We start from the raw sequence: 12,905 nt of genomic DNA, 5'->3' as shown, positions 1-12,905 counted from the left end.
CTGTTTAAAAATGCAGCTGAGAACACAAAGCAGAGCAGGACCAGCAGGAGAGACTTTTTAGCTCCTCGAAGTCCGGTGCATCGACATGAGCACTGGAAGCATCAACCTCGATGGTTGCATAGACTTCAGCATCCACTGGGAGTGCACCGGCATGAAGAAGATCGCCATCTCTCTCGACATCGGGCGCTGATAGTACGCCCCAGAACTAGTCAGAATCACCCAACACCGAGGGTGCGCTTGGGTTTCGGCATCATCCTCATCAGCACCACAGGACCACAATCAATACATCGGGGGAAGCCCAAGAAGCACTGAAGAAGCCCAAGAACAGCCGGCACTGAGAGGAGTACTCCCCCTCTATAGAAGTGGTGTCAATGGGCCAGTCTCCATGCAGTCAGTCCAAGCTCCTGGTTTGACACCGACAACTGCTTTGACTGCCACCCTACTGGTGCCCACGCCTTTGCCAATGCCCACCTTCAGTAAGCCATTCCAGACTATGCTCAGAGAGAAGCTGGTGCAGTTACTGCAGATGCAGGCCGCTCCGGCATAGAGGATGCATGCACCACAGGAGGATCAGCCCCTGCCCCTCTCTGAGGAGCCACCGATGCCTGGGCGGAGGTCCTCGATGCCAGTGCTTCAGTGGGTGTCAACGTCGGATCACTCAGGACTCCATTCAGCATTGTGGGAGGAACCTTTCCCGGTGTCAGAAGCTAGGACTGAGCCTTGAGGCCCTTTAGGGCATGGACATGGCTCCACCAGGCCGAGTCAGGCATAGACTCCAGCAGCTGACTATGACTATGCTGAAGAGTCTGATTTAAGACTGTTCCTGGGATACAGAGGAGGAATCATATTCACTTCCTTCTGGTCCCTCTCCTCAAGAGAGATGAAAATCCCTCCTGAGGGACTCTCTACCTATAGCCCAGTACAAGTCTTTCACAATCGAGCAGGAAGCAGGATCAAAAAGTTTCAACAAACTTCAATCTTGTCTTATTTGTTGTCCCTTTCCTGTGTCCTGGTTCCAGTTCCGATCCAGCTGCTAATCATTCTTTTTTCTGTTTCCAAAGGCAGGGAGCATATCATTGTTTAGCAAAAGTAGTAGTTGCTTAAACTAGTGGCATATCAGTGAAGGTAGAAAGGAGCAAGAGCAAAGAAGAGTTCAGAATGAACACACTCCCTTCCATCCTACCCTACTTGATGAAGGAGGATTGGCTTTGCTTGCTGAATCTCAAGGATGTTTTAAACACACCTCTGAAATCATCCCACCTGCAGAAAATACCTGTGAGTCTTAATGCACACAGACCATTTCCAGTGCAAAGCTGTTCCCTTCGGTTTCTCCTCAACCCCTCCCCTCCCCCCCTCAGTTTTCACCAAATGCCTGGTGGTTATGGCAGCTCATCTGCACAGACGGCATCTAGTTTTACCATACTTAAAAAAAAAAACTAGCGTCTGACAGCTTCATCAAGAGATCAAGCTGACTTCCTCAGGAACAGAACAATTTGCCACCTCCAAAGTCTAGCTTCAGCCTACAAACAAAGTTTCATTTAGAAGTGCTGTTCTGTACTTGAATTAAGCAAAAGTTTTCCTCCTCAAGACAAACATTTTGAAACCAGAAGATTCAGTGGTCTCTAGCAGTCGAGGCCAGAAAGGCCATATGCCAGCTTCAGTCCACGTTGTCTTTTGCCTGCCTCCAAATGAGGTGGTCTCAATAGGACCTCAAATTTCAGTAGAATGAATGCATCCAGCCAGTGCAAACAACCTACTGAACAGTTGTCAATAGCATAGCATCACTTATATAACAATGGTTTGTATAGGACTGACAGCTTTCTAGGATCTAATCACAGTAATGATATTCTTCAGGTAGAATTCAATGGATGCACGATCCCAGTGGGATTTATTAATGCTTGATATTGAATGTGGTCAATGCACTCCCAGTGCAGCCCCTGGACCTATAGATAACGATGTCTTCTGATATAGACATTGATAGACTGAGAAGCACCAACATTTCACTCTCACTGTTGCTTATGGCCATGAAAACCTCTGAACACAAACTGTATCAAGAGGATTTGTGGTCAGACCCCAGGCACTGCAAGCACCAGTTATAGATGTATGCAACTGGATATGATCGTGCCATACCTAGGTCACTTTTTTCCTTACCAAGTGCACTTTTTAAAGCTGATGGAGCTTTTTCCTGAGACAAGTCACCGAAAAAGACAGCCAGAGCAAAATCAGAAGGAGTAGTCTAATGGTTGGGAGACCTTGGGGAACTTGGTTCAATTCCCACTGCAGCTCCCTGTGACTCTGCCCCAGGTACAAAATAAGAATCTGTATATAGTATGTAAGCCACTTTGATTGTAACCACAGAAAGGCAGTATATCAAATCCCATCCCCCCTTCCCCCATATGAGGCACAAAGTTGTTTGCATGCACAATGCTGCTTCCCAAACGCTTCTGGAAGATTTCCAAAGACAAGCAAAATATCAAATCCTCACATAGGTGATGTTACCTGACAGAAGCTAAGTGGGAAAAAACGTCTGCGTTACAGAAAACAGGATAAATTGATTATACATCAGAGAATGGAGCAATAGAGAACTCCTTGAAATGACTTGAATCTCTGGTTAATGAACTTCCCTCATTTGATGGGATTATCTGTTTGGGATACTTTAAAGAATTTTTTAATGGAGGTTTTACAAATACGAGCTGAAGTAGTACCACATGTTAATAAGATTTATTTTCTCCCAAGTGAAAATTGATTGAGTGAGGGACGCTATGCCACCACTTTCACAAAGACCAATAGACAATCGCTACAAACCAATATCAACCCTTAGCACAGATGGAAAACTGAATAGGGTGTGCAACCTATCAAGCAGAACTTTGAACGAAATTGAGACCAGTGTGTTGAGTAAAGACTTATCTTTTGTCCCCACTTCACACTACAATTCTTTCTATACTAGAATTAAGTTTTTTAAGTTCACACACAATCTAGGATTATTGATTATTTTTCAAAACAAACTGCAAGTGTGTCAGATATGTCCATTGTTAAGAAGGATAGTAGATGAATGACTCCAGGCATTCAGAATCCAATGATTAAAGCATATGAAAATGTTGTATTGAAAGAAATTTCACAACTAGAAGCAGTTAGGACAAGAAGAAAATATTTGAATTTTGGCAAATCTGAAAGAGCAGCTATAGACCAAAGGATTATTATAAAACTGGCAGATAAGGGTGGAGGGATTGTCATTATGAACACAGAACAGTACTTGAAGGAGATTAGTCGTCAATTGGAAGATCATAAATTTTAAAGACAACTCCCGGGGAATCCCACAGCTTGTATAAAAAGATCCATTGATGTAATTTTGAAGATAGAAAATCAAAATTTTTTCTAGTGATATAACCTCCTTCAAAACCTGTGTGTACAATATCCACGCATCCCTAGTCTGTACATTTTGCCCAAAATACATAAATCATTAGAGAATCCGCCTGGGAGACCTATAGTTTCTGGAAATGAATCTGTATTAGAACCACTCTCTACCTTTACAGATAAGTTTCTTTGACCACTTATCCATTCTGTCCCTTCATATATAAGGGATTGCTCAGATTTTATCAATTGTCTTAATAAGTACAAATTGAAGAGGATTGCATTCTGGTTGCACTTGCAGGTGAATTTTTGAAAGAGAAGGACGCACATCTTCCGACACAAATCGGGAGATGGACGTCCTCTCAGGGTCGCCCAAATCAGCATAATCGAAAGCCAATTTTGGGCATCCTCAACTGCTTTCCGTTGCGGGGAAGACCAAAATTCATGGGGGCGTGTCAGCACCGTATCGAAGGCGGGACTGGGGCGTGATTTAGAGATGGGCTTCCTCGGCCGATAATGGAAAAAAGAAGGGCGTCCCTGACGATCATTTAGCTGACTTTACTTGGTCCATTTTTTTCCACGACCAGGCCTCGAAAAGGTGCCCGAACTGGCCAGATGACCACCGGAGGGAATCAGGGATGACATCCCTTTACTCCCCCAGTGGTCACTGTCAGCAATCATTGTCTAGGTTGGTCCCGAGTCCAGCTCACAGAGGCAGTGGGTTCCCAAAGAATCCACACGAGTTTGGATATATAAAGTATATTATATTTGCAGATATGTATAGGCTTACAGCACTTAGAACAGGTAACTGGTACAGGGTTGTATCTGTGTGTGTTTAGGGAGAGAAAGAAAGGATAGGGTGTTCAGAGGAAGGGAGAAGCCTTGGAGTTGTGCTGCAAGAGGTATATATGTGTGCAGAGGGAAAGGAAGAGAGAGAAAGAAGTAGTGCATGCAGAGCCCGGTGTGCTCTGCTTGCAGGGAGAGAGGGCAGAGATGCCCCCTGACAGAGAGCAGTGCCCTGGACAGAGAAAGGGGGGGGGGGGGGAGCTCCTCCCGAGCACCATGTGCTCTGTTTTTATATCTCCAGATCAAAGGGATCATAAAACTTATCTTCTTCCTAGCCAAACTCCGTTTGCTTTCTTTGAAACCAGGAGAGGTGAGCAATTTCACCGGTTGTCCTTTTTGAAGTTACAAGCTATGGGAACCTCTATGTCTGGCCTCCTTTGTTCTCAAAGAGAGCTCTGCTGATCAAGAGCAATTAAACCCAGGGCTATTTAGACCATTTGGTCCCTGTCATCCTCAATGGTTCCTGAAGGGGAGGGGGGAGAGTTTATCAGAGGTCAGAAGCTGGTCTACTATTAATCAAGCTGGTTTCATATTAATATAAGTATGTCCAGCAATAATTGTGACTTCCAGGAATCCTGACAGTCACCAACCCCCTCCCACCCAAAACAAATTTTGAAAAACATTTTTTCCAGCCTCTATGCCAGCCTCAAATGCCATACACAGCTCCATCACAGCAGTATGCCGGTCCCTGGAGCAGTTTTTAGTGGATACAGTACACTTCAGGCAGGCGGACCCAGGCCCATCCCCCCCCCCACCTGTTACACTTGTGGTGGTAAATGTTAAGCCCTCCAAACCCCCCCAAAACCAACTGTACCCACATGTAGGTGCCCCCCTTCACCCCTTAGGGCTATGGTAGTGGTGTACAGTTGTGGGGAGTGGGTTGGTGGGGGGGGGGGGGGTTGAGGGCTCAGCACCGAAGGTAAGGGAGCTATGCATCTGGGAGCAATTTGTGAAGTCCACTGCAGTGCCTCCTAGGGTGCCCGGTTGGTGTCCTGGCATGTGAGGGGGACCAGTGTACTACGAATGGTGGCTCCTCCCAAGGCCAAATAGCTTGGATTTGGTCGTTTTTCAGATGGGTGTCCTCGGTTTCCATTATCACCGAAAACCAAGGACGACCATCTCTAAGGTTGACCTAAATTTCATGATTTGGGCGTCCCCGACCGTATTATTGAAGCGAAAGATGGCCGCCCATCTTGTTTCGATAATACGGGTTGCCCCGCCCCTTTATGGGGCTGTCCTGCGACGACGCCCTCATGACAACTTGGGTGCCCCGTTTGATTATGCCCCTCCATATGTGTAATCATTGTACACAAATATCCCACATGATGCAGCTTTGGACATAATTCGAGGAGCCCTTTCCAAGAATCCACATCAAAGAATACCAGTTGAATTTTAAATGTGTCTGGCTGAAATTACATTGACACAAAACTATTTTTGTTTTGATAAGATATTTTATCAACAAATTCGGGAAATAGCTATAGGGTGCACTATGGCACCCTGTACTGTGGATCTCTATATATGGCCAATTTTGAACAGAAAGTTTTGATGATGCACCCCTACAGGAATCATGTACTAATGTGTACATCTCTTTATAATTATCTTTGCTGTAGATAAGACCCATTCTGACTGTCTGCAACAGGAATAACCAATTCAAAGAGCAGTCAACAGGACAGTACTTAAAAAGCTGCAATGAACTTGTTTTATTATATAAGCTTACATGGGATTTAAATTTAACTGACAGTGTTTTCAGGCAATCCTAATCCAGTCAAGATGCCACTGTAATTAGAGAGTCCAGTCTATTTTCACCACATCATATCCAGATATGATTATCAACATGTTCAAATTTCATTTGTTGGTGCAAAATATTTATGCCTGCACATTAAACTTAAAAAATAGAGCTGCATTTTGATTAAGATTTTTAATTGTGATTAATTGTACAGTTAAAGGGGAGGCATAGCCAGCAGTCAATTGGGGGGGGGGGGGGGCACAGGAGGAAGGGGCAGGGATAGACTGGGGGGGGGGGACATACATTTCCTCCCCACCTCCCCCCCACATTTCCTCCCCACCTCCCCCCCCCCCACATTAGATATCATACCTTTGCTGGTGGGGGTGCCGAAGCCCTGCCAGGCGAAAAAATCCTCTGCTAAAGAGGCCCTGTTTTGCCGCCTTGGGAGCGAGGAAGTCAACAATGAGCCTCCAGTTGCAAATGCTGGCACTCCCTGAACATGTTTCCTTCTCCTGAGGCAGTACAAGGAGGAAGGAAGTGACTCAGCAGCGGATATCTTGGGTTGGTAGGGCTTCAGCTACCCCACCAGCCACTGAACAAGTACTGCAACTTTGGAGGGGACCTGAGCCCAAAGGAGGGGGCCCGGGTCTCCAAGGCCCCTCTCCTGTGGCTGTGCCACTGATTAAAAGCCCAGCATTTTCCTTTCTGTCGCCTCCAGGTCCAATTCTGTGTCCATTCCTCCCTCCCCACTACCCCCAATTCCGTTCTCTCTCTTCCCTCTCTCCCAACACACTTCCTTCCCTCCAATACCTCTCTTTTTTTCTTCCTTCCTTCCCTCCACCCCAGTTTCATTCTCTCTCCCATCTCTCCACCCCAGTTTCATTCTCTCTCCCTTCTCTGAGCCCAACATCTCTCCCTCTCTCTTCTCCCTCCACTTCCCTCCCTCCACCCTTCTCTCTCTCAATTTGGCATCTCTCCCTATTTCCCCCATCCCTCGTGCACAATCCAGCATATTTCTCTCCCCTATTCCCTTCTCCCCCCCACCATCCAAGGTTCTCATTCCCTTCTCCCCGACCACCTGAGTTTCTGCCCCTCCCCCGGCCCTCTTTGCTGGCCACCTGAGGTTCGCTTGCTCTCCCTCCCTCCTCCGGATCGCCGGGGGGGGGGCACACTTCCCCCCCTCCCCCTTTCTACCGGTTTATCTTTTCAGTTTTTGGTAAGTCTTTGGCCCTGCAGCAGTGGCTGCAGTAGTACTGAAAAGCTGCCTGTGATCTGCACCAGACCTTCCCTCTGATCCAAACAGCAAGTTGTGTCAGAAGGGGGAAGGCGGGTCAGAGGGAGGGCCTGGTGCAGGCCACCGGCTTCTGTTCAGTATGGCTACCACTGCTGCAGGGCTGAAGACTTACTGAAAAAGTAACTCAGGAGGGGAGGGAGAAATGCTGGACCGCGCTTAGCAGTTAGGAGATGCGGAGAAGTAGAAGGTCAATTATTAATCACGATTAATTTTTTACATCACACTTACTAATTGGCCCGTTAATCGCTGTGTTAACAGCGATATATAACAAGGAAATGGGGTGGAGAGAGCCCAATATCAAGAGATCAGTCACCACATATAAGGGTAAGATGCTCCAGAAAAACCTTTATTAGAATAATGCATTTTTTTACTTTACCACTCCTACTTGATTAAAGTTCGGAGTGGATTACATTATCAAAAAACTAGGCAATCAGACTGGGAACATGCATAATCAAGAAAAAATACAGTCATTGTTAATCAGAGAAAGATTAAATTGTACACATTTTTTCTAAATAAACCAACCTTAAGAAGAAATTACATTATAAAAACCCACCTAATTAGACTCACATTATAGAACTATATAATAAATAATAATATCTCACTTTACTCAGTTCAGATAAGAATTGATCCAAAGTTAGCCTAAAAATACATACAATACATACGGAGTGGAGGAGTGGCCTAGTGGTTAGGGTGGTGGACTTTGGTCCTGGGGAACTGAGGAACCGAGTTCGATTCCCAGCACAGGCAGCTCCTTGTGACTCTGGGCAAGTCACTTAACCCTCCATTGCCCCATGTAAGCCACATTGAGCCTGCCATGAGTGGGAAAGCGTGGGGTACAAATGTAACAAAAAAAAAATACTTTCTAAATAGATTTGCTTTGAGTAGTTTATGAAAGGATGCATATTGAGCCATTGAAACAACAGAACTTGGTAAAGAATTCCAAATTTTTGTTGCCTGATAAGAAACTGAGAGACTCCTGAGAAAATTAAAGAGTCATGGGATAGGAGGCACCGTTCTGGTGTGGACTAGTAATTGGTTATTGGACAGAAAACGGTTAAATGGTCATTTTTCTCAATGGAGGAGGTTGAACAGTGGAGTGCCGCAGGGATCGGTACTGGTACCGGTGCTATTTAACATGTTTATAAATGATATGGAAATCCGAATGACGAGTGAGGTGATTCAATTTGCAGATAATACAAAACTATATAAGGTTGTTAAAACACATGCGGACTGTGAAATATTGCAGGAACACCTTGGAAATTGGAAGACTGGGCAACCACATAGCAGATTAAATTTAACATGAACAAATACAAGGTGATGCACATTGAAAAGAATAATCCGAATCATAGTTACCTGATTCTAGGGTCCACCTTGGCGGTCAGCACTTGAGGAAAAGATCTAGGTGCCGTTGTAGATAACACGCTGAAATCTTCTGCTTAGTGTGCGGTGGTGGCCAAAAAAGCAAATAGGATGCTAGGAATTATTAGAAAAGGGATGGTGAATAAGATCGAAAATACTATGATGCCTCCGTATTGCTCCATGATGCGACTACACCTTGAGTACTGCGTTCAGTTCTGGTCGCCGTATTTCAAAAAGGAATTAGGGTTCAAACAAGAGCGACCAAAATGATAAAGGGAATGGAACTCCTCTCGTATGAGGAAAGGCTAAGAGGTTAGGGCTCTTCAGTTTGGAAAAGAGATGGATGAGGGGGGATGTGATTGAGTTCTTCGAAATCCTTAGTGGTGTAGAACGAGTAGAAATAAATCAATTTTTAGTCGTTCGAAAAGTACAAAGACTAGGGGACATTTGAGGAAGTTACATGGAAATACTTTTAAAACAATTAGGGGGAAATATTTTTTTATTCAATGAATAGTTAAGCTCTGGAACTCTTTGCTGGAGGATGTGGTAACAGCGGTTAGCGTTTCTAGGTTTAAAAAAGGTTTGGACAAATTCCTGGAGGAAAAGTTCATAGTTTGCTGTTGAGAAGGACATGGGGAGGCAGCTACTTGCCCTGCAAGTGGTAGCATAGAATGTTTCTAATAATTGGGTTTCTGCCAGGTACTTGTGACCTGGCTTGGCTACTGTTTTGAAACAGGATACTGTGCTAGATGGACCATTGGTCTGACCCAGTATGGCTACTCTTAAGTTCTTATGTTCTAATGTAAAATAAACCTGTAAATGACTTTTTAAAATACAATCCCTTTATATGAAGGAAATGATCATCTTAAATAATTTCGAGTATCACACTTTGATGCCAGAACACATATAATTGGGGACTAAGCCCTGGAAAATTTTAAAAACAAAACACTAAAGTTTAACAATTATTCAGGCCTCCACTGGCAACCAGTGGAATTTTATATAATAAGGGGTAACTATCAAATCTTCTCAAACCACATATGAGAATAATAGCTGAGCTTTGAGTAGTTCTTAATTTCCTAAGAAGTGTGTTGCACAACCAGGATACACAAGGTTGCAATAAAGTTTCGTCAAAATCAAAAATTGTACTATAGTTGAAATTTTTCTTTAGTAAAATATTTCCGTACACATTTCAGTTTATTTGTAAACGAGAAACATTTTTTCACAATACCATTTACCTGGGTCTCCCATGACAAATTATATCCCAAAATTATTCCTAGGATTTTCAAAGATGATTCTAATTTATAGGTAAAGCCAATTATCTTCTCTTCTCCTTCCTTTTACACCATATCCCTCCCAATCTCCTTTACCTATCATTTCCTTTCCTGTCTTACTCCCCCATTGTAAGGCGCATTGAACCTGCTGTATGTGGGAAAGCGCGGGGTACAAATGTAATAAATTAGTGTAAGAGGACCTGTTCGTAGTAAATTATCCTTATGGCTGATTAAGAGAAACTTAGTTTTCTTGTTAAATTTTAAATGATTATTAAACATCCAAGTAGACATCAAATTCATAGTCTTCTAATTAAGATATCATATATTCAACTCCTGTTGATACTGGAATTAAAATTGTAATATCATTGGCATACATAAAAACTTTTAATGCATTCCATTTTTCTGAGTAGACTCCCTCCATCTTTATCAAGTAAGATCTTAGTGTATGGAAACTCTTAAATCAGCTTATTACATTTCCTGTAATTCCAATGTTGTTCAATGTATTTATCAATAAAGTATGATTCACTACATTAAATGCACTTGATAAGTCAAACTGCATAATAAGGGGCTTCTTTCCCTCACTTTATTAAATTCAAAACTGCATCATACAGCCAAACTCGGTTGAGATGAATTTTTATCCATAGAAAAGCCTTCTCTCCCTTCCCTCTTTCCCTTTCCCTCCCATTTTCCTCTGTATTACCTTGACTCAGTTACATACAGGTCATTTAACGCTATGGGTGGTATGAAACATAGAAATGTTAAATCTATTTAGCTTACTAATGGTTCCTTTTACTAGGGTGCGCTAAATGATAAGGTGCCTATTATATTTCTATCGGCATCTTATTTAGTGCGTGCTAATCATTAGTGTGTCTTTGTTACTTAATAACTTAGGAATCCTTTTACTAACTCCTCAGTCAGGTGTTAATGAGTCCAGGAATGGAGTCCACAGCTTTATCAATTGGGATATTTTCTTCTCTCCTTTACCAATTATCATTATTTTAAATGACTGCACTGGATTGTTGTTCTGAAGAAGGATTTACAGAATTTTTAAAATTTTCTTACAGGTAAAATAAAAAGGCAAAACTCCTCTCCACTTGGAAGTGAGTCTGTAGGAGGACATACCGAAGAGTCTCTTGAGGAAGGACAACTGACAGAGCCTGAAGACTGCAAGAGTAATTTTGAAATGATTGTGGAGGTATTAGTGAAGTACTCTCTTTCTCTATCTCCTGAAACAAAATATGACCAGATAAAATTCTCTTCAAGTTTGTGAGGTCACCCAAAGGTTTATAGTCCTTGTTTTGTTTTGCTGCTTGGTGTGAAAATTTTCTTGAGACATTCTAATATATGGTGTTTGCCTAGTGCTGGAAGTTTGTTGACCTGCTGGTGTTCAGAAGATGACACAAACATTTGCTGTGTAAAATCCAAATGTTGCATCTTTATATTTCTGTTGAGCAGTCCAATACTATTCACACTAAATGCTTCCATTTGTTAGAAGGTTTTTCCTAAGAAAGTGAAAAACCTATAGCTTATACAATACACAAATTCAGTAATATAGATGAGTATGTATGGTAGTACTTCAAAACAAGTGTCAACCATAAGTCGATCCCATGTATAAGTTGAAGGCAGTTTGGGGACTAAAAATGGCCAAAATTGTTCTCCATGTATAAGTTGAGGCCATACACAGCCAAATTTCACTCACCCTCTCCCCAGCCAACAGGTCTTTCTCCATGACATATGCACTTCTTCTTGCCTCACTCACACCCCGCCCCAGCCAGCATGTCCTTCTTCCCGCTTCACTCGCACCCCTCCCCAGCCAGCATATCCTTCTTCCCGCCTCACGCGCACCCCGCCCCAGCCAACATATTCTTCTTCCCGCCTCACGCACACCCCGCCCCAGCCAGCATATCCTTCTTCCCGTCTCACTCACATCTCACCCCTTTTGTAGCTTCACATCTCTCTGCCATGCAGCACTGACACTGCAGCGGTACACATAGACCACCTGAGGTCTGCTCCAGAGCACTCCATCTGACATGTCACATCTATGCAGAAATAGAAAGTTGAGTCAGAGAGAGCTCTCCAGAGCATACCTTAGGTGGCTTAGGTGTATCACTGCAGTGCCAGTACTGTATGGCAGAGAGATTTGAAGGTACACACGGGGGTGTGGTGTTGAGATGCCGAACTACAGTTGGCGCCAGCAGGGGTACAGGGGTATTAACTTTCTTAGCGCTGTTGGTTTTACCCATGGATAAGATAACCCTGGTTTTTCCCATGCATTTTAGCACAAATTTCTCTATTATAGTTAAGTATGTACGGTATTTGTATGTAAACTCATTTTACCAAACGGTAAAATATTTATTTCACAGAACAAATTTCCTGAAAAAGCAGTTGCTCTGAAAGATGAAAAAGGAAATGTTTGTGAAAATCATAAAAGGTATGTCTAATAACTTTTCTTCTGCACATAGGCTGTTAATACTGGATGTTCCATATGTCTTTTTTCCTTTAAAACAAGCGTGATCATTGAATTCTTTCCAGTCTCTTCACACATGTATTTGTGTGGCTGTGTTCTATGTGTTGGTCTTTGACTTATAGAAGGGGGCAGGTGGTGGGGGACCAGCTTTGTTCATGGGAGATGTTTTTGTGCAAGGATCCTCAAATCTGGTCCTTGAGATCCACAGTTGAGCTTGGTTTTCAGGATTTCCACAATGAATATGTTTGAGGTTTATTTGCTTTTAATGGAAGCAAAGGACTTCAAGGACTGGATTTGAGGACCGCTGTTTTAGGGGGGATTTGGTATGGTGTATAGTTGTTAGGGTGCAGTAGTTTTGAGGAGAGGGGGATTATTGGGGCGTAGTTGAGGGGGTCTTTTCAGTTTGGTGGGGTACTTGCAGGAGGGGTAGTTTGGGGGATAGAACAGGTTGGGGAGTAGTGGGTTCTCCGAGGACAAGCAGGCTGCTTGTTCTCACGACTGGGTGACGTCCGCGGCAGCCCCCACCAACCGGAAAGAAGCTTCGCGGGACGGTCGGCACGCAGGGCACGCCCACCGCGCATGCGCGGCCGT

General features: G+C 43.5%; 1 protein-coding gene across 1 annotated transcript in view; it reads left to right on the top strand.

The window, feature by feature from the left end:
- TOPAZ1 (testis and ovary specific PAZ domain containing 1) overlaps positions 1–12,905 on the top strand; it is a 304,275-nt gene that overhangs the window by 54,780 nt on the left and 236,590 nt on the right. The window contains 2 exon segments of the mRNA XM_030210899.1: positions 10,912–11,042; positions 12,211–12,278. Coding sequence (XP_030066759.1) covers positions 10,912–11,042; positions 12,211–12,278 — 199 coding nt within the window.

The sequence above is a fragment of the Microcaecilia unicolor genome, chromosome 1 (genome assembly GCF_901765095.1).
Source record: "Microcaecilia unicolor chromosome 1, aMicUni1.1, whole genome shotgun sequence".
Classification (NCBI taxonomy): Eukaryota; Metazoa; Chordata; class Amphibia; order Gymnophiona; family Siphonopidae; genus Microcaecilia; species Microcaecilia unicolor.
This window is presented reverse-complemented; position numbering and strand designations above follow the sequence as displayed.